Source organism: Micromys minutus (genome assembly GCF_963924665.1).
Source record: "Micromys minutus genome assembly, chromosome: 2".
Taxonomy (NCBI): Eukaryota; Metazoa; Chordata; class Mammalia; order Rodentia; family Muridae; genus Micromys; species Micromys minutus.
This window is the reverse complement of record NC_137971.1, coordinates 48,277,803-48,304,254: the sequence shown is the minus strand read 5'-3', so window position 1 is coordinate 48,304,254 and position 26,452 is coordinate 48,277,803. Positions and strand designations below refer to the sequence as shown.

The 26,452-nt window shown below is 49.1% G+C and overlaps 2 protein-coding genes across 2 annotated transcripts; one reads left to right on the top strand and one right to left on the bottom strand.

Annotated features, from left to right (window-relative positions):
- Positions 1 to 14,804: 14,804 nt before the first annotated feature.
- On the top strand, positions 14,805 to 15,968 carry PTGDR2 (prostaglandin D2 receptor 2; the record flags this gene model as incomplete). The annotated part of the gene is made up of 1 exon (XM_080912948.1): positions 14,805 to 15,968. One exon carries the CDS (start codon positions 14,805 to 14,807, stop codon positions 15,966 to 15,968), a length of 1,164 nt encoding a protein of 387 aa, XP_080769074.1.
- Positions 15,969 to 17,079: 1,111 nt separating this feature from the next.
- On the bottom strand, positions 17,080 to 22,996 carry CCDC86 (coiled-coil domain containing 86). Its single transcript, XM_080911513.1, has 4 exons — positions 22,294 to 22,996; positions 19,754 to 19,883; positions 17,966 to 18,040; positions 17,080 to 17,782 (listed from the first exon to the last, which is right to left on the bottom strand). Exons 1-4 carry the CDS (start codon positions 22,986 to 22,988, stop codon positions 17,663 to 17,665), a joined length of 1,020 nt encoding a protein of 339 aa, XP_080767639.1. The 5' UTR covers positions 22,989 to 22,996; the 3' UTR covers positions 17,080 to 17,662.
- Between the last annotated feature and the right edge of the window lie 3,456 nt (positions 22,997 to 26,452).

The window sequence follows — 26,452 nt, the reverse complement described above, 5'->3', positions numbered from 1 at the left end:
CCCTGGCCTGGGTTAGGCTGCTTCTAACTCTAACAAGGAGGAAGGAAAACATCAAACGGTCCAGGAATAAAAACAGTGCACTCTGATGACTAACTAGGCCATAAATTATTCCCAGCCGAGGCTACCACTTCTTATCTCACAATATAAAAATGCCTGCCTCGAGAGAGAACATGTGGTGCTGATGCACGCAGAGAGGTATGCTCTAACATGACTGACTGTTCAGCAGGGCTCCCCACTTGGTTTCTGCTGGCTTTGATGGTAGGTACCTGTTGCTGTGTGATCCTTCCTTTGGAAGTTTCAACCACGGGCCTTCTGTGCTCTTCCTGGGACTTTTTCGATTGGAGACTCCAGCCGCCTGCCTCAGGGGGGCTTTCCCCAGTTGTTTCCCGTGGAAGATGATGATCCGGATGATGTCACTGCTTTTGTTCTCATTTGGGTTTGGGCTACTCTGGTCATCTCTGCTGGATGTCCTGAGCGCCCAGTTCGGTGGTGTTCTGCTGGCTGGCTGTTACTGCTGATTGGTTCCTTATCGTTTATTCTTTTACTTTTGCTGTACATCTAAGCTCATTTGTTCAAAACCAAGAGCACAGCTGTCTCGGGTCATTCTTCAGACTGTGCAAAACGCCTCTAATTACGTGAATGCACATTTTCCTTTTAAAAAGATGCATCTATGATAAACGGATCTAAATCAGGAAATCAATACTGGTTGAAGCACATTTGTCTAATCTATAAACTTTCACGTAACATTTGTTCTGATAAAGACTCATTTCTCTCTCTTGTCCTGTGCATATGTTTGTGTATATACACTGTGTGTATACCCTGTCACATACAAGTGCATGTGAAAGAAAGCTGATTTCGAGAGCAACGCCTGCAGCCAAGCGAACATGGTAGCGCACACTTTTAATCTCAGCACTACAGAGGCAGAGGCAGGTGGATCTCTGTGAGTTTAAGGCCAGCCTGGTGTATAGAGTGAGTTCCAGAATAACTAGGGATACATAGAGAAGTCTTGTCTCAAACCCCCCCCCAAGCGGGGCTGGAGAAATGGCTCAGTGATTTAGACCACTAACTGTTCTTCCCGGGGTCCTGAGTTCAATTCCTAACAACCACATGGTGGCTCACAACCATCTGTAATGGGATCTGATGCCCTCTTCCTTCTGGTATGTCTGAAGACAGCTACAGTGTATTCATATAAATAAATGTAAAAAAGAAAAAGGAAAGAAAGAAAAAGGAAACCAAGCCAAACATCAGCAACAAAACAAAACCGGAGTCAAGGTTCCAGTCAAGGTTCCAGCGGGAATGCAGTTCATGGTGTTTTTCTACCCTGCAGGAGGCCCTGGTAGATCATACGGAGGCCAGAGATCAATTTTGGGTGTCATTCTCAGGAGCCATCTTCCCTGCTTTTTGAGAAATGCCTGGAACTCACCACATCTGTCATCCAGGCCGGGCTGTAACCACCTACTTGTCTCTGCCTCCCAGCAGTGGGGTTAGAAATGCTCACCACCACGCTTGAATTTTTAACTTGGTTCTCAGGATTGAACCCAGATCCTCCAATTCCAAAGGTAAAGACTTTTATAGCAGTGGTGGTACACACCTTCAATCCTAGCATGGCAGAGGCAGAGGGGCAGAGAGGCCCAGAGCACAGGGGCACAGGGGCAGTGTTCAGGTGGATCTCTGAGTTCAAAGCCAGCCTGGTCTACACCTGGTCTTGGACACTGCTCCTGTCTCTCCCCACCCCCAAATACTTTTATAGTAGAAGACAAGTGTTTCCTAGTCTGGGATTCCATCCAGGATCAGAAGTGCCTTCTCTGGTGGGGGCAGGCCACCTGTTTTCCTTGTCATTCATGCCCTTGGCTTTTGGACCAGCTACTTTGCTGTGTGGATTTGCCTGGTGTTTTTCTGATTAGATCCAGGAATTAGATTACACATTTCTGGCAGTTCTAGTCAGCCTGGCTGCTGTAATAAAACACCAAACACCGGCTGCTTAAGTGAGGTATTTATTTTCTCACAGTTGGAGACTGCAAGTCTAAATTCAAGATGGCAGCAGGTCTGGTTTCTTCTTAGGCCCCTCTCCTGGGTCTGCACATGCCGAACTTCTTGCTGTGTTCTCACATAGCCTTTCCTCTATGTGTGTGAGTTTCTCATGTCTGTGTGTCCGAGTTCCCTGCTTTACAAGGACACTGGCCAGGTCGATGGGTTTAAATAGTGGCGGGTTTCTCTACAGAAAGCATCTACTTCTAAGATTCTTGAAGATGACATACATGCTTAGAGACTGTGCACACACACCCTGCCCCTCCTAGAACATGTGTGTGTGTGTGTGTGTGTGTGTGTGTGTAGGGGGGGATCAGTGCATAGTGTCCTCTGACCTCAGTGTTCCTCCTTCATCTACTACCTTCCTGTTGTGTGGTGAGCAGTCTTCCCACTGTTAGGTAGTGAGGGCAGGAACTGGGGAGTGGACAAGCTTGGATCTGGCCTTCACAGCGGTGCCTGAGCGCAGTAACGACAGGAAGGTCACATGGCTGCTTTTCTCTGGCCCGTGGACCAAAAAGAATGAGAATTGTGATAGTGCAGGAGGAATAAAGAGATAAACCGAGTCGTTTTCAGACTGTGGGCCTTGGAAACAGGTAGCAGAAGGAGGCGGCAGCTTGCTCACTGCCCAGACAGTACGTTGTTTGTTTGGATCTTAAAAGTCCGTCAGGGGAGGAGTGCAGAAGGCTGGGTTGCCAGCCCATAGTGCTGTTGGGAGGGAGGGTGTATTAGAAGCAAGTTATGACAGACACTCAAGGCATGATCTGGAAAGGGACACTGGGACTCCAGTCTCTCTGTACTCTCTCTGCTTCCTGGCTTCGTGAGGTGAGCAGGTTTGTCTCCCAGAACTCCCAAAGCAATGGAGTGATGAACCATGGGTGGGTAGTTCCGAAACAGTGAGGTAAAATGCCAAACCTTGCTCCTCGTGAGTTGACTTTCTCAGATGCCTTGTCACAGTGGCGAAAAGCAGACTCACGCAGATGCCTTTGAGAAAAGGGCACCAAACCACCCTGGTTACAGTTCCGCAGCCTTGCGAGCGCTCCTGGGTACCAGAGATGACCTGGGAGGGATCCAGTTGCTCAACTCACCAGCTGGAGACTGTGGAAGCATCTTGTGTGCTTTGTGACTCACTTTCCTCCTCTGTAATGGGATAGTGAGGGTTGCTAGGCAGAGTTTTTTCTTTATCCAGCTATAGACCACCAGGCTTGAACTCAGGATTTTTCTATCATAGCCTTTCCAGTTCTGGGATTATGGCTATGAGCCAAAGTGCCCAGGTCTCATTAAACATTTAATATTAAATGTTTATTTATATTTAAATTTATTTATTAAATATTTGCTTATTTTATGCGCTTCTGTTTTTTTGAAACAGAATCTTACCCTGTACCCTTGACTGCATAGCCCAGGTTAGCCTCCAGTTTGTGTTCCTTCTTCTGCTGTTGCTTCTAAGTGTTGAGATTACAGCGGTCTGCATGACATCTGTCTTCCCATCTCAATTAGTAAGTTAACTAATTAATTAACTTTTGTATATGTGCGCGAGCACTTGTGGAGGTCAGAGGAGAACTTTTGGGGTATCAATTCTCTTTTTCTACCATGGGGGGCCTAGGAATGGAACTCAGGTTATCAGGTTTGGCAGCCGGCATCTTTACCTATAGTTTTAATTATTTAGTTATTGGTTTATTCAAGTCTAAATCTCACTATGTAGCTCTAGCTGTCCTGGAACTCTCTATGTAGACCAGGATGGCTTCAGGATCACAGAGATCTGCCTGCCTTTGTCTCCCAAGTGCTGGGATTAAAGGCTGAGCCACCATACCTAGCTTGTTTCCACATTCAAAAACTGCATTTTGCTTCTCCTCCTCCTTCTCTTCTTCCTCTTCCCCCCCCACTCCCTCTTCCTCTCCCTCGCTCCCTCTGCCCCTTCTCAATCCCCCAAGACAAGGTCTCATTATGTAGCCCTGGCTGGTCAGGACTGGCCATCGTAGACCAGGCTTGCCTTAAACTCACTTCCCTCTGCCTCCCCAGTGCCAGGATTCAAGGAGCTCACTACCAGACCCAAGAATGTACTTTTTTTCTCCTTTTTAATTTTATGCATGTGTTTGTGTCTGAATTTGTGACTGTGAGTGCAGTGTGTGCAGACCCAGCAGAGGGTGTTGGGTCTCAGAAGGTGGAGTTACAGGTGGTCGTAGGCCACCTGACATGGATGCTGGGTCTCAAGCTGTGTCTTCACAAAGGCGGTGCTTATTCTAACCACTGGGCCATCTCTCATTTTCCAAATCTGTAAAGTGAGACAAAGAATAAGGTAGGATAAGGATACCTATAATTCCAGAGGGAGGAGGAGCAGAAGCTCAGGGTCATCCTTGGCTATAGAGTCAGTTTGAGGCCAACCTGGGGTACTGAGATCCTGTCTCAACCAGCCAATGTAACAAAGGAACACAAGTGAGATATGAGATTTGAGTGTCTCTGCCAACTCAGGGTAACCTGGGGCAAAGGGGGTGGGTCTGGTGTCTGCATGGGTGCCACTCTACGCAGCCATGTGGCCCTGCTGACCACTTGACTTCAGACTTCTCTGGCTTCTGGGTTACATGAGAATAATATCTACTGTTAAGAGCTTCCGAGTGTGAGAACTTGTTATGATATTGTTAGGGAGCTAACATATGGCCGTTCCTATGGTGAGGATTAAATTGTATGTGGGCAGAGGATAGGTAGAGGGTGAGTCCAGCCAGACCTGGCTGCTTTTCCTTTTTCTCCTCCTCCTCCTCTTCCTTAATGCTGGCCTTAAACTCCCTAAGCAGTTAAGAATGATCCTCCTGTCTCTACCTCCCAAGTGCCTGAATGACAGGCATACAAAGCCTTGCAGGGTGAGTGAAGTGCTGGGGATGGAACCCAGGACCTCAGGCCTGTTGGCAAGGGCTCTACTAACTGAGCCAATCTGAAGCCCTAACTCAGCCTCCTTGCTGTCCAAGGTCGTGCCCACCTTGCTGTAGCGGGCTCTGGGCTGGGAGCGGGCCCACCAGATGGAGGAAGCGTGGGCCTCCGTGAGGTCTAGTGGAGCTGTTGGATCTGCACACAGATCCCAGCACTGATGTGTGCTCAGCAGACATTTCTTGGGACTCTCACACGCACAGCCTGCCCTGCCCCTGCTCAGCTGTGGAGCTGAAGAGTAGGCATAAGAACAGCTCCTCGTACTGTTCATCGTGAGGTGGGGCAGGGGGTAGGGGGACAAAGAGTGACCTCAGAGAACAAGGGCGGCTATGAGTCAAGTAAAGACTGGGAGGACAGAGAGGAGGTGGGGTACGTGAAGATGTCCCTGAGGAAGCTTTTGCTCAGGGTTTTGAAGGGTGATTAGGAGTGCCCCCAAAAGTGGGCGGAAGAACTCATAGTCCAGGGCAGAGGACAGACATCAGGAACAAGGTCATGGGCATGACCTGGTGTGTGCAGAGCAGGCAGGGATGAGAATGAATGCTGACTGAAGGTAAGGAGGGGTGAAGGAGGTGGGGGGATGCGTGGTCTGTGGGCCGCGAGGAGGTTGTCTCTCTCCATGGGTAGTAGTAGTTTCTGGGTGGGCCCCTGTCGGTTTCCTGCAAGATGTTGTGTAGAATCGTAACCAGCCACTCCTCTGTGAGGTATGGGTACCTCTAGGGGCTGCTGAGATGGGCCTAGAAGATTTAGGGTTTCCTGACTGCATCCCACTTCCTCTTTGGTTGACTTCTTTAAAAGTGGCCAGAAAGGAACTCAAAAGACCTGCTTCCTAATGCAGTGGGGAGGGAGCTCAGTCCAGCTGGGAGGTTGTACTGGTCTCTCTCCCCCACGGTGAGTGTTTTCAAGTGGTAAAGGCGTAGGTGGAGATTCCAGGTAGCAAGATTCAGGCAAAGACTGGAGGCAGGGAGAAGGGTAGGGTAGTTGAACGTGGGGAACAGGATGCAGTGACTGGGTTGTCTTAGTTGGGTTTTATTGCTGTGAGGGGACACCATGACATGGGCAATTCTTACAAAAGAAAACATTTAATTTGAGCTGGCTTACAGGTTCAGAGGTTTAGTTCATTATTGCCTTAGTAGGACATAGTGGCACGCAAGCATACGGGGCGCTGGAGAAGGGGCTGAGAGTTCTACTTCTTGGTCCAAAGGCAGCAGAAGGAGCATATCACTGTAGCTTGAATATGGGAGAGCTCAACGGGGTAGCTTCCATTAAGGCTGTACCTAGCGCTCCAACAAGCCCATACACCCTACTCATGCCAATCCCTGTGGGTCAAGCATTCAAACACGTGAGCCTATGGGTCATTCCTCTTTTCATGGGGGACACAGTGCTGGGCTCTGAAGGGCTTTGGATGCTCCCACTAGGCCTCTGGACCACACCTCACACACAACTGTTAGGATCCATGTGCTAGGAAATCCCAGACTCTGATTCTGGATGGCAGAAGTGAGGTGTGGCACTCCTGTGGCACTGATCCTGATGCCAAGATGTGCTGTGTTCTGGGACCAGGGCCTATGTCTGTGGAGTGTGCCAGGTAGTGGGTGGGAAGGTGGGCAACATTGTGCTCCAGGTGTCAGGGAACACAGGCATGGACTGAGCATGTGTTGGGTCTGATGGCCCAAAGGTTCCTCGTAGTCTGGTCGGCCAAAGAGCTCAGGGATGTGTCTCTGTCTCCCAGTGCTGGGGTTGCAGAGATGCGCAGCCACATGCAGCTTTCCACGTGGTGCTGAGGGTTCAAACCCAGGTCTTCATGTTTGCAAAACCATCTCATCAGGCCTCTACCTCCTCCTCCTTCTTCCTCTTCCTAAAAAGAAAATTTTATTTATTTATTCTTCTTTATTATATCTTTACTATTTAAAGTGGGTTTTAAAATTTAAATATATTTTTATTTATATATAAATTTATGCTATAATATATAAAGTTAATATATCTTTCCCTTCTCTAAGTCTTTCCTAATCCTCTCCCTGTCCCTACTCACCCAACTTTAAGTTCTTTCTCAAAAAAATAAAAAATCCCCAAACCCAATACAACAACAAAATCCCCTAACCAAGAAAACAAACTCCATGACTATACTTTCTGGGATCATTTCTATAGTTCGTTATCAGAGAAGTTTCTCTGACTGTGTAGAGCACCCAAAACCACGAGCAGCATCCCCTCCTGAGCGTGAAGCTGGCTCTAGGTGCTGGTCCAGTGCAGCTGCCTCTTGCCACCGATGATCGTTTTTCCCTCCTTCAGGGGGTTTATAGGGAGGGAACACAGTCTGAGTGGACTCAAAGAGAGTAGAAAAAAAAAAAAAAAGAAAACAAACCCCTAAAACACTTAAATCCACCGAACTGCAGCCAATAAAAGCGCACACACACACACACACACACACACACACATTCACACACACACGTACTCACACACACACATACTCTCACACATACTCACACACAACTCACTCACAGACACACTCACAGACACACTCACACACATTCACACACACACACACACACACACACACACTCATACACTCAGCCTGTGGAGTCCATTTTATGTCAATTGACTGTTCCTGAGCATGAGGTCTGCCCTGCCCTGAGGTGCTTGATACACTTAATGCCTTTTGTTGGAGAAAGCTGAATTTTCCTCTCCTAGAAGTCATAGATGATAGTTCAGTTGTTAACCTTTACCCTAGTGGCTAGGTATTCATTCATTCATTCAAAAATACAACAAAATCAAATATAAGAAGAGAAAACAAAGTCTATCACATCAAAGTTGGACAAGACAAACCAACAGAAGGAAAAGAGTCCAAGAGAAGACACAAAAATCAGAGACTCCATGGGATCAGATGACCTCTTCTGATATGCAGATAGATATACATACAAACAAACATCTATATATAAAATAGACAAATTTTAAAAAGCAGAGACCTATTCACTCACACATTCTGGAGTCCCATAAAAACTTAACTTGAAGCCATAATACACACACAGTTTACATATATAACATACACAGACGACCTGCTGCAGACCCGTGCTGGCCCCATGCTTGCTCCTCCAGTCTCTGTGAGTGAGGACCGGTTCTCCTGGCCTTCTTCACACTCTCTGGCTCCTACACTCTTTGTGCGTCCACTTCCTCCAGGCTCCTTGAGCTCCGAGGAGAAGTATTTGATGGAGACATTCATATGGGGCTGAGTGGCTCTAGGTCTCTCACTCTCTGGGTAGTGTCTGGCTGTGGGTCTCTGCATCTGTTCCCATCCGCTGCAGGAAGAAGCTCCTCTGATGATGGCTGACCTACATGCTGATCTATGAGAATGGACGAAATGTTCTTAGGAGTTATTTTATTGCCACACCCCCTTTTTAGAACAGCAGTATTTGGTTTTACCTCATGCCCCTAGCTATATCTAATATCAGGCTCTTGGTTACCTAAGCAGTGTCAGGTATGGGTTTCATCTCGTGGAGTGGGTCTTAGATCAGTTATTGGTTGGTTACTCCCACAAGCCTGGTGCTGCCATTATACAGGCCTATCTTGCAGGCAGCACACCATTGTAGATAAAGGATTTGTGGCTAGGTTGGTACTTATGTTTTTCTTTTGATAGCATGCAGAGTACCTTCCTGTGCCAAAGATGCTGGAACAGGGGTGAAGGCTCTACGTAGACACCAGCTTCATGTCTCCATGTCAGTGACCTATGTGTCTTCACCAATGGGGCCTTGCTGTCAGTTTCTGAAATGCAGTCTACAGTCTACTTGGGTTGTTTGGATATAACCCAATCCTGATACCAGAAATTTCATTTGGTGACAAGTGATGGCCAGTTGGAATTACCTCCCCCATCATTTGGCGATTTCATTTAAATTATCGTCATATACGTATATATTAGGAAGTTTCTACTGTGTTAGATTTCCATACTACTCCCTCAAATGGCCCTTAATTTAGCTGTCTCTCCCCATATTCCCTCCCCAAACCCCGTCTTCTCCCCATCTGCATTTGATCCTCCCACTCCAGCTCCCCACATCCACCCACATCCACCCACAGCCATCTTTCCTCTGTGGTTCTGTGGGTTTTATCTTGGTAAGCACCAGCTACTATTCACATAAATGCCAACACACAACCATGTTTGTCTTCTGAGACAGGGCCTCTCAAACGAACATGAAGCTCACCAATTTGCTGGCGAGCCAGTGAGCTCCAGGGACCCATCTGTCTCCAGTTCTTCATCACTGGGCTTACAAGTGTGTGCTGCTGTGTCTGACTTTTCATGTGGATTCTGGGAACTCAAACGCAGGTCCTCCCGCCTGCATGGCAAAACACTTTACAGAGTGGGTCATGTCCCCAGCCCCGGGGCGCATTGGTCAATACTACATTTGCTCCTTCCTAAGGTTCCAGTCACTGTCATTTGCAATTGATCTTGGGGAGGTCTGACAGCTTTGATGGCCTTCCGTTCTCCTTTTGATAGCTCTTTCTCCTCCTGCTTTAAGGCTAAACGGGACTGCTGACCAGTCATGGTTTCTGCCTGCCACTCCTAACCAGTGACCCTGGTCCCCAGGACCCCCATTGCTATGGCAGCCTTCAGACACTCTTACTCTTGAAGTGGGCACTGTTGAATCATAGCCTGAGACTCTAGAGTAAGAAGCATGAACCACATCCTGCTGACATCCTTTCTCATACCTGTCACAGAGGTTGGAGGAGCTTGGCTCTGTAGATACTTATAGAAGCTGCTTTTTTACCACACAAGACCAGCCAGGATCCCACAGGCCCCTCTGGGACAAGGGGAAAAGGGTATGTGACCTTCACTTCTTCATAAAATGCCTCACTCCAGGGAATCCTTTGTTTTGGGACATAGGAGTGGAGACAGATGTAGAACTGAGGAAAGGCAGGAGACCAAGGATTTTATCCGAATGAGAGCCCCTTAACATGGTTGCCATAGAAACTGTGTAGGGCTTGTAGGAATGCAGGGGAGGACTCGGGTGGGCTGAGAGCCTGAGGGAAGTCTGTACAGCCTCATGCCTTGGTGCTGAGATAAGTCTATTAGGGAAAGGAGGAGCTCTTAGTTCAGCGAGCAGACTGCACACCAATCTTGGTTAGGGCTGGGACTGATCATTAGAAAGATGCTGTGAAGATTCATTATTTTATCAATAATTCCATTCATTTACATCTGAAGTGATATCCCACTTCCCGGTTACCCCTCTACAAGCCCCCCCCCCATCCCACAACTTCCCTTTCCTCCCTCCCTTTTGCCTCTATGAAGGTACTCCCCCACCCACCAAACCTTTCCTGCCCCACCCAATTGTTAGTTGTGTATGTGGTGTGTTTTAGTGTGTGTGTATGTGTGTGTGTGTGTGTGTGTGTGTATGTGTGTGTGTGTGTACAGTTGCCTGTGTCGTCCAGAAGAGAGTGTTAGATTCCCTGAAGCTGGAGCTACAGGTGGTTTGTAGCCTCCTCTCACTACTGCTGGGAAACAGACTCAGATTCAGAGGTATCTCTCCAGCCCCCAGAAGACCTTTTAAGAGTCACCTTTTACTGCTGTGGAGTTGTTCACCCAAGTCACATAGCTAGAGAATGGCAGGGCCAGCTCCAAATTCTGGTAGCTTGGTCCAAAGGCCCTGGCCTACCCACCACAGCGTACTGCCTTATGGCCTTGCCCATGCTTATATGGGTTGTGTTTGTGTTGCTGTGACCAAAGTACCTGACATAACTGCTTGAGGGGAGAGAGGTTCACGTTGGTCCACGGTTTTAGTCTCAGCCCAGTATGACAGGAAATGGATGGCAGAGCAGTTTAAGTTCGCATCATGTTGAGAAAGGAGTCAAAATATGAGCAGGAACTGAGGGGTGGGTCTAGTCATAAAGCCTTACCCCTACTGCCCTGCTTCTGCCTGTTGGGCTCCACAGCCTCCCAACACTGCACAACCACCTGGAAACCAAAACATGAGCCCATAAGCACAGTCTAGATTCAGGTAAGGATGAATGCTATCCCAAGAATGTGCAGGACTCTGTACTTTTAGGAAGGCCTGCAAACCAGGGAAAGGGAGACCTTTTGCCTGGCTAAGGGTCTAGAAAAACAAGACCCTTGCTGACCTGCGTCTTGAGGCACCGTGAGGGACTCTCGTGCTGGTATAGCACTGATGCTAATTATTTTTATATTTATATAAATATGTATTATATAACATATCACACACACGTGTACACATATACATATATATGGTGGAGTCATGGCCCGATGGTTAAGAACACTGATTGGTCTTCCACAGTACTGGGATTCAATTTCCAGCACCCACATCTGGGTTCACAACTGCCTGTAACTCCAGCTCAAGTGGATCCTATGCCCTCTTCTGGCCACCACGGGTACTGCATACACAGGGTGCACAGACATGCATGCAAGCAAAATGCCCATACGCCTAAAATATAATAAAATCTTGGGGGGAAAAATGGATAAGGTGGAGAATGACTGAGAAAGACACCTGATGTTGACCTCTGGTCTCCATACACACACGTGTGTACCACCATGCATACAAGCGCACACAGACACATTACACATACATTCATGCACCACAAGGTGGATGACCTCTGAAGAATAACAGCTGAAGTGTCCTCCGGCCTCCACATGTATGCTCATCTACATATGTGTGCATACACACTCACACAAGTCAGTCAATAAGAAAATGTAAACTTTTTTTGGGGGGGAGGGGTTGTTGTTTTTCAAGACAGGGTTTCTCTGGGTAACAGTCCTGGCTGTCCTGTAACTTATTTTGTAGACAAGGCTGGCCTTGAACATACAGAGGTCCACCTGCCTCTGCCTCCCTAGTGCTGGGATTAAAGGCGTGCAGTACCATGCCTGGCTAAAATGTAAACTTCTAAGACTCAACCTTCTCCTACCCTGGACCTGGGGTCTATTTTCCGTACTGTAAAGCAGCTACCCACTTTCCCCACTTCTCTGTGGATGGGAAAGAAGCCGCCTTTGTGAACATTTACAATGTACCAGATGCTCCCATGACCCGCCTCATTTCATCCTTACTGTTGGCTGTGAGACTTTGTTCCTGCTCACCGCTGCAGCACCCAGTAAGAAGTGACTGAACTCCTGGCCAAGGGTCTCTGTGCTCTTCCCACGGCCGCTCCCTGTTTCCTCTAGTTCTCAGGGAACTCAGAAGAGCTGGAGTGCTTCTCCTTCTGGGGATTGGCAGTAAAGGACTTAACACTGTCCTCTGGGTTACAGAGGCTCCTCCACAAAGGGAACGGGTTGGTGGCCTGGATGGAGATGAAAGACTTTGAATATAGTGTCCCCGCCCCTGCCCCCCGGGGCTGACAGCTATTTCCTCCTTCAGCTCATTCCCCTCCTGCCACTCCCGGTGCTCAGTCCCACTGCTTCAGAGGCTGCTGTGCTCACTCTGTGGCTGGGTAAGGAGGCAGCCTTCCAGGGGCTGGGCAGCCTTGGTGCGCTCTCAGGATTACAGAGGGCCACTCCTAGCTAGGATGACGAGGGGATGCGTGAGTTTAGGAGCATGGTGGGGCCTGATACCCAGAAGGAAGGACAGTGTTTTTCTGGGTGCTAGCTAGATGGTAGAGCCAATGTGTGAGCTGTCCAGTCATGGACACCAGGAGAGGGGACGTGATCACTTGGTGAGCTTAGAGAAACTGACAAGTTCACTCAGCTGGGAGGGCAAGCTTGGGGAAGCTGAAAAGCTGTAACAGGATCCTAGCTGCTCCGATTCCCCAGGATCCTGGGTCTTGAAGCTGTCTTCACAAAGCCTGAGGGATCGGAATGGGTGGTTCCAAAGAGCACAGGAGCACTGTCTTCTGAGCGGACCATGTGACACTGACAATGCAGCTGAAGGGATGTCTCAAGGCAGAACGAGAATATCTCACATCTGCCTGCGGGGAGGAAAACAGTTTCCCCCCACAGCACTGGCCCCTCCTCTGTGTGTCTTTGAACCTCAGTTTCCTCTTCTGAAAAGCTCTCGTTGGATTAAGGTGAGTATAACTGCTCTGCAGATGCCAAAGCTTAGAAAGTAGGATCAGTAAGAATTTATAGAAATCACAGATGTCAGATGTGCCTGTTCCCTTTGACCTAGCTCCAAGAGGTATTTTGTCAGGGATAGTCCAGGGTGGTGTCCCAGAGATCCACCCTATGAAGATCAGTGGTTTCTGGAAGGGAGTAGATTTTTTCATTTTGACCACAGTTTCTGTTAGAAAGAGGAGTTCTGAGGTCTTCAGCAACCTCCTATTTCCTTCTCCTATCACCCCACTTTCAAAGCTAGACAGACAGCAGCCTGAGCACCGAACAACCCTTCTTCCACGTGGCTGTGCTGGGTGGCTCAACAAGCACTTTAAGCACTTATGTCTCAGTTTTCTCATCTGTACAATGGGGTGAAGATTACTGGCACATTTCTTCCAGAGCCACAAGAAAGAACATCTACAGAGTACCTGGGGGATTGTGGGTGCCTGGCACAGTCTGAGTCCCTATACCCTGCTTTCATTTCCTCTCTGCTGCAGGGAGTATACATGATTCCCTTAGCTCTCCCTGACCCCAGCTTTGTTACAGGGCCCTGGGGTTCTCCATGACAACGTGAACACGCAGAGAACCTGGCTTTTCTAGAGCTCCTTACTTGTTGCTTAAAGTGCCTATTGACCCAGTGTGTGGTGATAGTGGGTATAGGTTTACTGGAATAGGTGGTGCTGTCACTGCCTTCCCCGGGTTCCTGTGTGACAGTTCCTCCAGCCAGGTCTCACGCCTGTCCCTCTTATCTTATTTCCTCTCCTAGCAGAGGAAGGGCCAGCTCCCCTGATCTCAATCAATCGGCACAGTCAAGCAGTCACTTCTGAGGCTGCCCACTGCTCTCTAGGAGGAACTGCAGAGAGGTAAGGCCTGGGGCTGGGTGGTACAGACCTCCCATCTCAGGACGGCTACCCTTCTGTTTTGGAGACTGGGAAAATGAGTCCTGCCTGGCCTGACCTTTGTGATCTTGGAGAGAGCTTAGTACTAATCACATGGTGTTCATACAGTGCCTGCTTTATGTCAGTTCCCTGATGTATGTGCATGTACGTGTGTGTGTGTGTGAGCCAAAGGTCAACCTTAGGAGCAGTCACCTTAAAAGAAGACTTATTTTTATTTTAACTTGTGTGTGTATGCACATATGAATGCAGGTATATGTATGTGTGAGCATAAGTCAGATGTCAACCTTGAGTGATGTTGCTTAGGATCAGTCCGTATTAAAAAGATTTTTATTTTAAAGTGTATGTGTGTTTGTGGGTATGCATGTGAATGCAGGTATCTACAGAAGCCAGGGGAATTGGACCCACTGGAACTGACTTATATAGGCAGTTGTGAGCTGCCCCATATGGAAACTGGAAGTCAAACACTGGTTCCCTGAAAAAGCAGTATATACTTTGCTGTGGAGCCATCTCTCCAGTCCCCTACCTTGTCTTTACGTTAAGGTCTCTAGGACCTGTGTTTCCCTGAGTAGTTCAGGCTGGCTGGTCAGTGATCCACCTTGTCTTTCTCTAGCACTGAGGTTGCAAGCACGTGGGCCATACCCTACTTTATATCTGGGTGCTGGGATCCAGCTCAGCTCCTCATGCTTGCATGGCACGCACTTAGATTTCCCCATCTACCCATGCCCTCTTAAAATTGTTCTCATTTTGTTCCAGTAGCCCTCCAAACTAGAGACTTAGCCTCAGGAAGACTACACTTGGCTTGCCCCTTGTCTGCTCATCCTCACAGATTCCCAGTGTCCACCCTATTTCAAGGCTATACTGGCAACTCTGAGATAGGTTCATCTCTTGGCCAAGCTGCAGGCTTCTGGTTCCTGAGTGCCAGGTTCAGCCCCCCTTTCTTCCACCTTGCCATGGCCAACGTCACACTGAAGCAGCTCTGTCCACTCTTGGAGGAGATGGTCCAGCTTCCGAACCACAGCAACTCTAGCCTCCGCTATATTGACCACGTGTCGGTGCTGTTGCATGGGCTGGCCTCGCTCCTGGGCCTGGTGGAAAACGGACTCATCCTGTTTGTGGTGGGCTGTCGCATGCGCCAGACGGTGGTCACCACCTGGGTGCTGCACCTGGCAGTGTCCGACTTGTTAGCCGCTGCCTCTCTGCCTTTCTTCACCTACTTTCTGGCAGTGGGCCACTCGTGGGAGCTGGGCACCATTTTCTGCAAGCTACATTCCTCGGTCTTCTTCCTCAACATGTTTGCCAGCGGCTTCCTGCTCAGTGCCATCAGCCTGGATCGCTGCTTGCAGGTGGTGAGGCCAGTGTGGGCACAGAACCACCGCACGGTGGCGGTCGCGCACAGAGTTTGCCTGATGCTCTGGGCTCTGGCGGTGCTCAACACAGTACCTTATTTCGTGTTCAGGGACACCATCCCGCGGCTTGATGGCCGCATCATGTGCTATTACAACATGCTGCTCTTGAATCCAGGACCTGACCGCGACACCACGTGCGACTACCGCCAGAAGGCACTGGCGGTCAGCAAGTTCCTGCTGGCCTTCATCGTACCTCTGGTCATCATCGCTTCGAGTCACGTGGCTGTGAGCCTGCGACTGCACCACCGCGGTCGCCAGAGGACAGGCCGCTTTGTGCGCCTGGTGGCGGCCATTGTGGTGGCCTTCGTGCTCTGCTGGGGACCCTACCACATCTTCAGTCTGCTGGAGGCGCGTGCTCATTCTGTCACCACGCTAAGGCAACTTGCGTCACGTGGGCTGCCCTTTGTCACCAGCCTGGCCTTCTTCAACAGCGTTGTCAACCCACTGCTCTATGTGTTCACTTGTCCCGACATGTTGCAGAAGTTACGGAGCTCACTACGCACGGTGCTTGAAAGCGTGCTGGTGGACGACAGCGACCTGAGTGGTGGGCCCAGCAGCCGTCGCTGTCGCCGCGCCTCCTCCGCTACCACCCCAGCCTCTACCCTCCTGCTGGCTGACCGACTTCCCCAACTGCGTCCTGCACGCTTGATCCGCTGGATGAGGTGTGGCAGCGGTAGCACAGAGCTCCCACAGGGCGGCCGAGAGTAGTCCCAGGAGATGCGGGGCTCATTGAGCTGTACTTCGGATTAGACTGGCACAGCCCGGATGGTATGCCAACACATCCCGGGCCTCTCCGATACCCAGTTGAACATGTACATAGCTAATGTCAGGCCCAGGTTGTAGCTTCCTGGCTAGGGTCCAGGACACCAGCTTGTGGAAGTGCCCTGGGCGACTGAACCCTCTGGAGCAAGGTGAATTGAAGCAGTCCTTCCTAATCTTGCAGTGTAGAGCTTGGGAGAGCAGCGGCATGCAAAATTAGCCTTTAGAGGGGTTACCTGGTTCCTGACTGCTGGCCTCCAGGTTTCTACACATTTAAGAACAAACGTACTTAATTGCCTAAGGATCTTGCTAGGGTAACTGATGAGGGTTGGGTAAGATTTTGTACTTGTTACCTTCTCAGCTTAAGCTCACAGCCCGAATAAGACCCAGCTTTGTGAATGGGACAAAGGGAGACTGCCAATTAGCACTAGCGTTTATGGGGGTGAGAGGAAAAGGGTTGAGAAGCAGTTTCAAGCCAACCACCTTCAGTTTTAATCCACCATTTGGCCTGAGACAGATGCTTCAACCACATCTTGCTAGTCAGCTTATTAGCCATATTGGTGTGTCAACTCCTACTCAGGATCTTCACGGCCTAGTTTTACGGCTGCTTCTGCTGCGGCTGCACTCTGGCCTTCAGCATCACTGGATCAATTCTACCCAGAGAACAACCTACCCTTATTAGCTGCCTCACAGGGAGAGGGCCTGGCAGCTATCACTTCCAACCTACAGGCAGGAGGGGTACCTTGTATCAGTCATGGACCTTCCATCACACATCTCATGTTCTCCCCACCATGGACTGCAGGGTAGCTGGCTGACTCACCTTTACCTTCAAAGGGAAAGGGAGTTGATGTCAGAAACTGGTAGATATGGAACAGGGATGGGGTATTCTCAGGATCTCCTGAACCATTTAAAGCCAGGCTGGTTGTCAGTTCTGTGTCCAGCAGGCCTCAAGCCTGCAGCAGGTGCTTCTCAAACTGGAAAGTAAAATGTCACCAAGCCACTCCTGCTTTACTCAGTGTACCTGTCACACCATGTACTTTAATGGTTTATTATGATAATGAAAGGCCAGTGGGGCAGTGACTTCTGTCCTTCTGGGAGTCCAGAGCTATACTTATGCAGATACCAATAAACACCTCTGCGGTAGAGCAAGTGAGCATGGCTCAAGCCCCCAGGCTTCTACATACAGTCCAGTGTGGGAAAGGGGTGCTGAAGAGAAACTCAGCTCCCTCCAACTCCCCACATAATCTTTCAGTGCCAAATTAGGAGAGGGCTGATCAGCAGAATGGACAAGTGGCCAAGGTGCCACTGAAAATACAGAGGCACTGACTTCTGACAACAGACCTCAGGACCCCCAAACAGGGAGTTGCCAGCTCACTGGGAAACAAGAATTCACAGTTCAAGACCTGCTACCACCTGGCAACAGTTGGTCATGATCATAAGGCACTTTGGGAAAAATAGGAAAGGAGATGGGGAAGGTTAAATCTCTCGAATTCCAGCAGTCTTCAGTTCCTTCTGGACTGGAGTCTCCATCTTGATGTGATAGAGATGGTGTGCTGGCCCCATGAAAGGTGTCAGACAGTGGCCTGAGAGGTGCCTTGTTTGCTGTGACTCTTGGCTTATTGAGGACTCTGGACATCCTGAGCTCAGACCTTGGCCACAGGCCTCTGGGGTGGCTGTTTCTGGAGCAAGGCCAGGGTGTCTCTCTTTTCAATGGAGCGCAACTGCTTCTTCTTTGCTTTCTTGAGCTTGGCAGGGTTTCGGATCTGAGGAAGGGGGAGATAAGAGGCGTCAGTGTGGATGAGAGCCCTGTGCCTGTCTCTGGGGAAAAGGGAGGAAGGGGCCCAGAACTGCAGCAAGACAATAGACCATGTAAAGGCAGGGAGCCCAAGCACCTTAACGGCCTCTTTTACCTTGCCACAGCCTGTACCCCTTAGGTGGGTACTCACCACTTGGACAATCTCAGCCTTTCGTTCATTTTCTAGACGGCGTCTTAGGTTTTCAGCCCGGCGCTCTTTCTTCTCCTGAAACACACAGAAGGGGAATCTCAGGACAGGAGCTAAGATGGTCTTAGCATCTCAGGCCCGTGGTGAGAACTGACACAATCCTAGGAGGAGAAGCTGCTCGGTCTCCAGGTTGCTCCTATGGGGAAGGGTAGAGGCCTAGACACTTCGGGGGAAGAACGGGGATGCAATGCCTATATCGTGGACTGGAGCTGAGGCCTACCATAGCAAGAGAGCCTAGTTCTAAATCAGAAAGAAGGTGGGTAAACAGACACCTGAAGGCAGGGGCTTACACAGGATGACTGTATGAGCCAAGACATGGATGCCTTCCCACCCAGAAAGAATGGTCCCTTGTACCATCCCATGCACTAGCTGCCAGGGAGAAGGTTGGGCTGGTCCCAGGTTTTCTTCAACCCAGGTTCAGGTGTCCCAGAATGAGAATGAAAGGGCTGGTTATAGCTGGAAGGGCTGAGCAGGATGAGCTGTCACAAGGCTATCGAGGAACCTGGTCCAGCTGGAATCTTCATTCTTCTACTTTCTAATTAGGGCGCTGTGGCTGAGTGTGTATTCACTTCCTCACCTGTACTGTGGAGTTGACCACAGGACTTATCTCATCAGACTGAGGCCTAGAATAGTACCAGCTCTCCAGGGACATTCAGATCCTGTTCCAGGGGTGGCAAGTCCAGGGCTTCCTGGCTATGCTACCATTGTACTGTCAGGCTAGGGCACAGATGGTGGCTCTAACTGACTGCTACGTGGTCAGGCCTTTTCATGGCTTTGACAACCTGGGGTCATGGGGGTGGTCTGGGCCCTTGGGGAGGAAGTAAACTGTGATCATATATGTATTAAGAGAAGTGTTGGGAGGATGCCCCTCTCCAGTTGTTCCTGCTGCACAGGAGAAAAAAAAAAAAAAAAAAAAAAAAAGGATGAGGCCTCAGTGCCAGCTAGATTTCTGTGACTCAAAGCTAGGTGGAGGAATGCCTTAGTGATTGGTCCATCCCTCTTCTCAATGGCCAAGCTGGAACTACAGATCTAAGACAAGTCGTTCAAGCCAGTGCTCCTTCTGTCCTCTGGTCTCACCAGACTAGCAGTGACACTTAACTCGGTCCTGTGGACAATCAAGCTAACCAACCCAGCATGACCTTTGCTTACTCAGTCCTGACTGCTGAAGTAAAACTGGGACTCTTTTCAAGACTTCCTGGAGGCTAAAGGTGTTGGGAACAAGCCTTGTGCTGCTGGTGATTGAGGCTAAAGGTCTGTGTATGCTAGTCAAGTTCCTAGCTCATGGGCATGAACCTCTAATGAGGACACTTATGGTTCTGAATTGGGGCAAGGGGAGTGAATTGGAAGGAAAATGCAAGAATCATCCCCAGGGTGCTGTGTGGGAGTCTCTTCTAGAATGACAGTGACAAATCTGAGGCAAGCTTTCCCCTCATAAGCAGGTCCCAGAGAGGGACCTAACCCCACCACATTGAACACCCCTGCTACCAAGATGGCTTGCTGGCCTTTATCTTGGGCTCCTTACTCTACTTCCAGGTTTCCTGCATGTCCATGAGCAGAGGCTTAGCTGGATGGTAGAGTGGGAGTCCTATCATGGCCAAACTATACTTAACCCTGGGGCCCTCATGCCTAGGGGCTCTGACTAAGTCATACTCTCGTGTCTATCATATGTGTCTGTTGCAGCAGATACGTATTTGGTCTCTGGGATCCAGACTTGGAGGGATGGTCCCTTACCTGCCGGCGCCTCTGTTTCTCCTCCTCCAGGTGCCGGGCGAAGTCCTTAGCCAGCTTCCTCTCTTGTCGCTCCTTCATCTTCCGCTGCCAGGAGGTACGCAGGGGCTTGTCCTGAACCATCTGGGAGAACCTTGGCAGGAGAGGGGGCACTTATGGGACCTCTGTGGTGCTGCCTTCACACCCTGCTCTCACTGGGCTCTGGGTCTGCTTCTTCTCCTCTCCTGCCTGTCAGGCACTCGGCTTTCTACAGAAACTTAGGATGGAACAGGCTGCTAGGCATGTAGGCCTGTTTCCATTCTACAGAGGAACTAACCAAGACTCCGAGAGTCCTCTCATTCCTAATGTAGGTTGGGACTTGAAGCTTTTTGTACTCATACAGCCTCAGCTGTGAAGCTTTGCTGCCACCAAACATGGTAACTTGTAAGCGAATGTCTCTGGAGATGGGGTGCTCGTTCCCTAGAGGGGTGTGAATTTATGTCCAAACAGCAATAACAAGGCCTTTCTGTAACAAATTCAGATTATTCTCCAGTTTGGCGATGTGAAGATGAAGTGGGATTTGGGGATTCCTGTTAAATCTGGCTTTTCTGGAGAGTCAAATATTCTTAGAAACATAGAAGAATGGAGATGACTTCTGTAAGAACACTCTAGGGTGTGCTGAAATGTTCTAAGAGGGAGTAAGTGCTGGGACAAGAAACAGAAGATGAAGCTGGGCCAGCAAATACTGGAAACTGTTGACACTGATAATAGGACTCATAAAATCTAGCTCTTTCCTTTTCTGTGATAAAAAGTTAAAATGAAGACAAGCCTCCATGTCTTTCCCCAACTGGTGAGTCTGCTTGGGTGTCCCACAGGCCTGTTCTTTCCCCATCTTATCCCCAGAACTCTGAAGCTTCTCAGAAGATCCTTTCATAGTGGCCTTTCTGCTTTCCACACTCCAACTTCAACTCCTGTAGGAATTCCTATTTACCTTCCTGTTATAGGATATCTCGAGGCAACCTGTCTCACCCTATCTCTGAAGGCCTTGGTGCTTGTTGGGCAGTCTGTTGTTAACCAGACAAAGGTGAATACTGCATTTCTGAGCTGTCCGCTTCCTTCCTAGAAGTCTGGTACACAGTCTAGAACTTGGCACCAGGCTTATTCATAGGTAGTTTGGTTCTGACCCCTTCCCACTGTATGGTTAGCTTCTGATACCAGCATTCTCCTCTCCTGCTAAGTCCCCAAGCTTGCTCAAGACTCAGCTTCCTAAAAACAGAGCAGTGAGTGTCTTGGGGACTTCTTTTCTACTCTTAAAAAGCTGGAATTTGAGAATCTTGAAGGACAGGATGATGGAAGCCTGGAGAAGCCAGAGCCATAAGACATGAGTGACAACAATGCCCCATCATAGGAATGAGCCACACCTCTTCTGCCCTGGAAGGGGATAACTATGTACAGGTTGCTGCAGCACTTGATTTTCATTTAGTAAGTTAATGTAAATAGTCACATGTGGCTGGTGGCTTCAGTACTGAGGCAGAGTTGGCGTTCAGCATTAGTTACTGGAGACGGAAGACAGTCCTGGATGTCTGGTCCTGAGCCCATTACTCACTGCCTATAAGGCCCTGAGCAAGGAAGTCTCCCAGCCATAGGATTCTCCTGGCTACAGATAACAGTATAGAGGGGTAACATCTGATAGCCTGTTTGGCTGGTTACCTGTGGCCATCAGTGGCCTGGAACAGAGAAAAGGAGCAGCTTCAAAGTTTCTCTGATTGGTGCCTTTCTCTTTAAGCTTCACTTTCTTCTGTTTAATGGGGCAGGCTTCGGAGAGGGGATATACCCAGCGCTTAGGATTTAAGAGTATAAAAAATGACATCTGTAGGAGCCCGCACAAAACCTGGTACCGTCCACCCTTCATCAGTGTCATTCTCTTAAAATCTCTGTTCCCTTACTGTTATGAACTTGCCTCTGGCCAGTAGCTAAAATTTCAACTGAGCCCTACTTCTTCTCCAGAGTGGAAATTTCAACTGAACGCCATTTCTCTTTCCATGATGCCTAAACGATACCCTTTACATACGAGCCTCCTCATTCCTGTACACAAAAATATAAACTCAAGAGTTACGATGCCCCAGCACTGAAAGGACAAGGAAGACCTCATGTCTTACTGCTGGAACCCAAGTGAAGGTGGGCAACAGAAGCAGGTTAATGGGTTCCACTCACATGCTTTACAACCAAATCTAGGCTCCTATCCCGTGTCTCAGCCTCCTTAAGCCTTGGTTTCTTCAGAAGTACATCAATACTAGTAACATCTGTTCCAAAGGGTAGATAAAGATTAAATGTGATTACATGTGCTGCTGGCTATGGCAGACATTAAAGAAATGACCAGCGGTTAAGAGCACTCACTGCTTTTCAGAGGTCCTGAGTTCAATTCCCAGCAACCACATGGTGGTTCACAACCATCTATAATGGAATCCAATACCACCTTCTGGTGTGTCTGAAGACAGTTACAGCACACTCATATAAATAAAACAAACACATCTTTAACATCGCCCATGCTCCCCCCACTTTACCTCTTCTTGGAGCGGTCTTTCCACATACGCCCAGACTTGGGCTTCCCCTTCGGAATTACAGGAAGCTCCTCCTTCTCCTTCAGTTTCTTGGACGCTGGGCCTTGGGGAGAAGCTATAACTCGCTTCTTTAGGTCGAGACTTCCTGTCACTGTCTTTTCAGCTGGAGGCAGCTTGTTTGGCTCCAGCTGGCGCTCTGGAGAACTAGGTGACTGGAATGTCAGCTCCTGTGTTGGCTTAGAGGGCTCGGGACCCGGTGCTTGCTGGCCTGGACAAGGCTCGGGGGATTTTGGGATCACCTCCTCCTTAGCGTGGGCCACCTTAGAGTCCAGTTTTCCCTGTGTGGGTGATAATTTGGATGACTGCTCTCGTTGCGGGGATTCCGGACTCGACTCTGTCTGTCCCGCAGGTGACTCCAGGCCCAGATCTTGATGAGGTTGAAGGGACCCAGGGTGAGGCTCTGGCTGCCTTTGTGGGGACCCAAAGCTTGCATCCTGACTAGGACAGGGTGATCCGGGGCTAGTCTCCGGCTGAGGTCGGGGAGACGCTAGGACCAGCGGCTTTTTTGTTTCTTCTGGGTTAGCCTTGAAATCTACGAGAGCTCGTTTCGCCCGAGAGACCTCGGGGTCAGGAAAGTTCTCTAGAGACAGAGGTTTTAGGCCTTCCAGGCGCCGGCTGCGCCTCAGCGGCGTATCCATGGCTCACGTGTAGCCTGTCGGCGCCTTCATATGACGTCAGACCCGTCCATTTCCGTACCCGCAGGAAGCGCCCCGGGGGCTGGGCTTAGTAGGCGCATGCGTGTTGTGTGTGAGCTCAGTTACTGTCTGGTTGCTGGGTTTCCAGGTACCTTTCCCTCCCAACCCCGCCCCAAACTGCGAGTTCTAGGTGCAGGCGAAGCGGGGGGTGGAGTGGGGTATACTTCCCCACTACCCCCCAAGAGAAGAGGTTGGCAAAAAAGCGGAGGGAGTCTGTAGGCAGAGCCGAATGAGCGAGTTAACTTCTTGGAACAGCTGGGCCCGCAAACATCGCGCTTTCTTTGGTTTTATCTTTTGTAACAGTAGTTTTGCGCTGTGTAACAAAGGAGGAGGTCCTGGGGGTCTGCATGAGTAGGAAATCTTCCGTTTTTTAGTTGTCTTAAACGTTCCCACCCTTGCCACCTCTCTTACTACTGTGCCCAGGTATGCAGTAGGTGGTTTCACTTAACTACCGAAGTGTCAGCTCTGAGGCCCACAAAACTTTGACTCCTTGTTGTCAATGTTGGGGGTCACACCCTGTGCCTGAAGTCAGGTCTGGCTACCTCATCATCATTAAACCACGTGAAAGAGCGAAATTAAAATAGGAAATCTTTAGAAAAAGGAGATTTACTCAATGTGGCCATACTGGGAAGAGGGGCAAAGAGATTCTGTGAACCACCCAAATTCGACTTCAGGGTTCTAAAGTTAGATAAAACGTTTAGATAGAGGGCCAAGGATAAACACATCTAACTAGTCCTTATCAAGGTATGACTCTGCCCACCATTGATCCATTATTATCTGGGTTTTAGTCTCATAAGGTGGTCTGACAAGCTTTTAGAACTCTGAAATCTTTTTCCAGGAGACAAGTTTCCCCTCTGGCTGGTACCTTTTCCTTCTCCCAGCATGAGAATTCTGTAGAAATTCCCATTTCTTTGGAGTCCACTGTCTGTCTGATAAGCTGAGAAACACGAGTGTCTCTTTAGAATACCTTCATTTCTGCTAGAATGGTTACATACTGACCCAGGAGGAGGCAGGGAAGATGAAGACCCAGAGAAAAGCTCCTGCAGGATAAAAAGTGGATGCACAATTCTTGGACACACCCCCTAGGCACTGCCACACATGGTCTCAGATGTATACTAATGGAGTCAACCTGAGTCCACCCTTAGGGTTAGGAAATAGTACAGCTTCCTCATGTCACTAGAAACAGTTGCACCGAGTTGTAATTATAAGTCAGTTCCTGCCTCCCTGGTTTGGGTGCAGAGCCCTCATGTTCCTGATTTAAGGGGAACTGCAGGGAGTTCTGCGTGACTGATCCAGTACTTACAACCACAATGCAGGGTGTCCCGGGCTCTGGAGATTTTATGGCTCCACTCCTCCAGGCTGTCTCAGACCCCCAGCCCCGTTCCTGGCTCTTACCTCTCTACCTGGAGGGTTCACTCCCAAATGTTGATCAGAGCACATCCTGGGTCTACTTAAAATAACTCAGGTCTAATTTTGTGTCCCTTCCACGGTAGTGTGTGTGTGTTAGATCGATTTTGGATAGAGGACTTTGGATGTGCCTCTAATACCTATTCAAGGTTCTACTTGAGCCCAGCCTACCTTTATCATTTTTTTTTTTTTTTTTTTTTGGCATGGGTCAAGGGAGGGTCCTGAAATTTTCAGAGTAGGTAGCTTTCTTAGTTTCATCTAGTAGGAGGATAAGAAGAGTTTTATCCCCCCCTCAAAAGACCTCAGCAGGGTTTAGCCCCAGGTTCTTGTGAAGGTAAGCTGGTAATTCATGTGCCCTCAGCTTTCCCCTGGCTCTGGGGTAGAGGAACAGTTTGTAAACGTTATTTGTATATAAATCCCCATTTTAAGTTTGTAAACATTATTTGTATATAAATCCCCATTTTAAGAGTTTGCTCTCATTAGCTATTACAGATTTCTAGGACCTTGAATCTCCTGGCAGAACAGTGAGATTGGGAGACTAATAAAGGTCTGTCTGTCTCTTTGTGTATGTATGTCTGAGCTTGTCTTTCGAACTCCCAGTACGTGTGTGTGTGTGTGTGTGTGTGTGTGTGTGTGTGTGTGTCTTTGTATTTGTCTTATCTGGGTATTTACCTCTGCCAGGGCGAGGTGAGAGAGTACCTGGCTGACTGTCCTTGTCTCTTGACTCAAGCATGCATATCACTGCGTGCTCTTGCTTGTATAAATTCCATGTGCCAATCTGTGTGTATCTGTGCACCTCTATGTGTGCATCTGTCAGTGCAGACTTTTGTACTTTTGACAGTCATCCTCCTGGCTTGGTATTCCAGGGGACCAAATGAACTCCAGGAGACCCCTGGTAGGTAACAAGTGTTTAGTTAGTGCTGGGGATTTAAAAACTCAACTGTGCTGCTCTGATAGGGTGAGTGACAGAAGCCTAGGAGGGTATCTGGTCCATCTGCAGGCATGGTTTCCTTCAGTCAGCAGATCTTAGGTTACATAGACAAACCAGGTCCTGCCCAGTCAGCACTTCATGGCATGTGTGACACTCAGCCCCTCCAGTGCATAGACTAGGGGCAGTCAGGGACAGCAATGTCTGCAGGAGGGGCAGTTGCCAGGCAACTAAACCTTCCTTCTCTGTGACTAATCCCAGCTCCAGTGTCACTAACAGCCTGGCTTTGGTCAACTGCTTTATTCTTTCTGAGTCTTGGTTATCCTCTGGGGAACAGGGAGATTCCTATGAAAAGCTGAGGCTTCGGAGTCAGACTAGCCACCTCTACTTATTTGGTGCGTGATCTTTACCAGTACCCAAGCCTCTCTGCTTCAGTTTCTTTTTCAATAAAACGAGTCACAAGAACAGCACAACTGCCTCCCGGGGCTGTGCAGAGTAAACGGAGTTACACGGTACATACCCAGCTTCTTTCTGCTACTCATGGTTGCTTACATCTTCAAAGACAGGTTTCCTGTACCTTTTCTAGAATCAATCCTCTTTTAGTTGGGCTAAAATCTCCCATCTCTCCAACTGTCCCCCAGTTCTCCAAAGGCCTCCCTCTCCCTTCCCCAGAACTAACTGCACTCAGCACTATGGATTCATCATCTTTCTACTTCACAGTTCCCAGTAGGATGACCAGCTCCTCCCCCAACCCCCGCCCCCGTCCCGTGCTCTTACTGGCAGTAAACCACCATGTGGGCCTCCAGTGGAAAACGTCCATGGGGTTCCAGCTGTCTCCTGGTGTTATTTTGGATACTTTAAAATGTTCTCCCCTCCCATACCCTTCCCTTTCTCCCTGTTCCTGCTTTCACCTTCTCTGTTTTTCTCTTTTCTTCTCCCCGATTCCTGAAGTCATCTTGATAAGCCTGGAACTCATGGCAATCCACCTGTCTCATCCTCCTCCTGAGTGTGTGCTACAGATGTGAGCCATCATGCCTGGCTAGTACAGGACCTCTGTTGAGTTGTTTTGGGG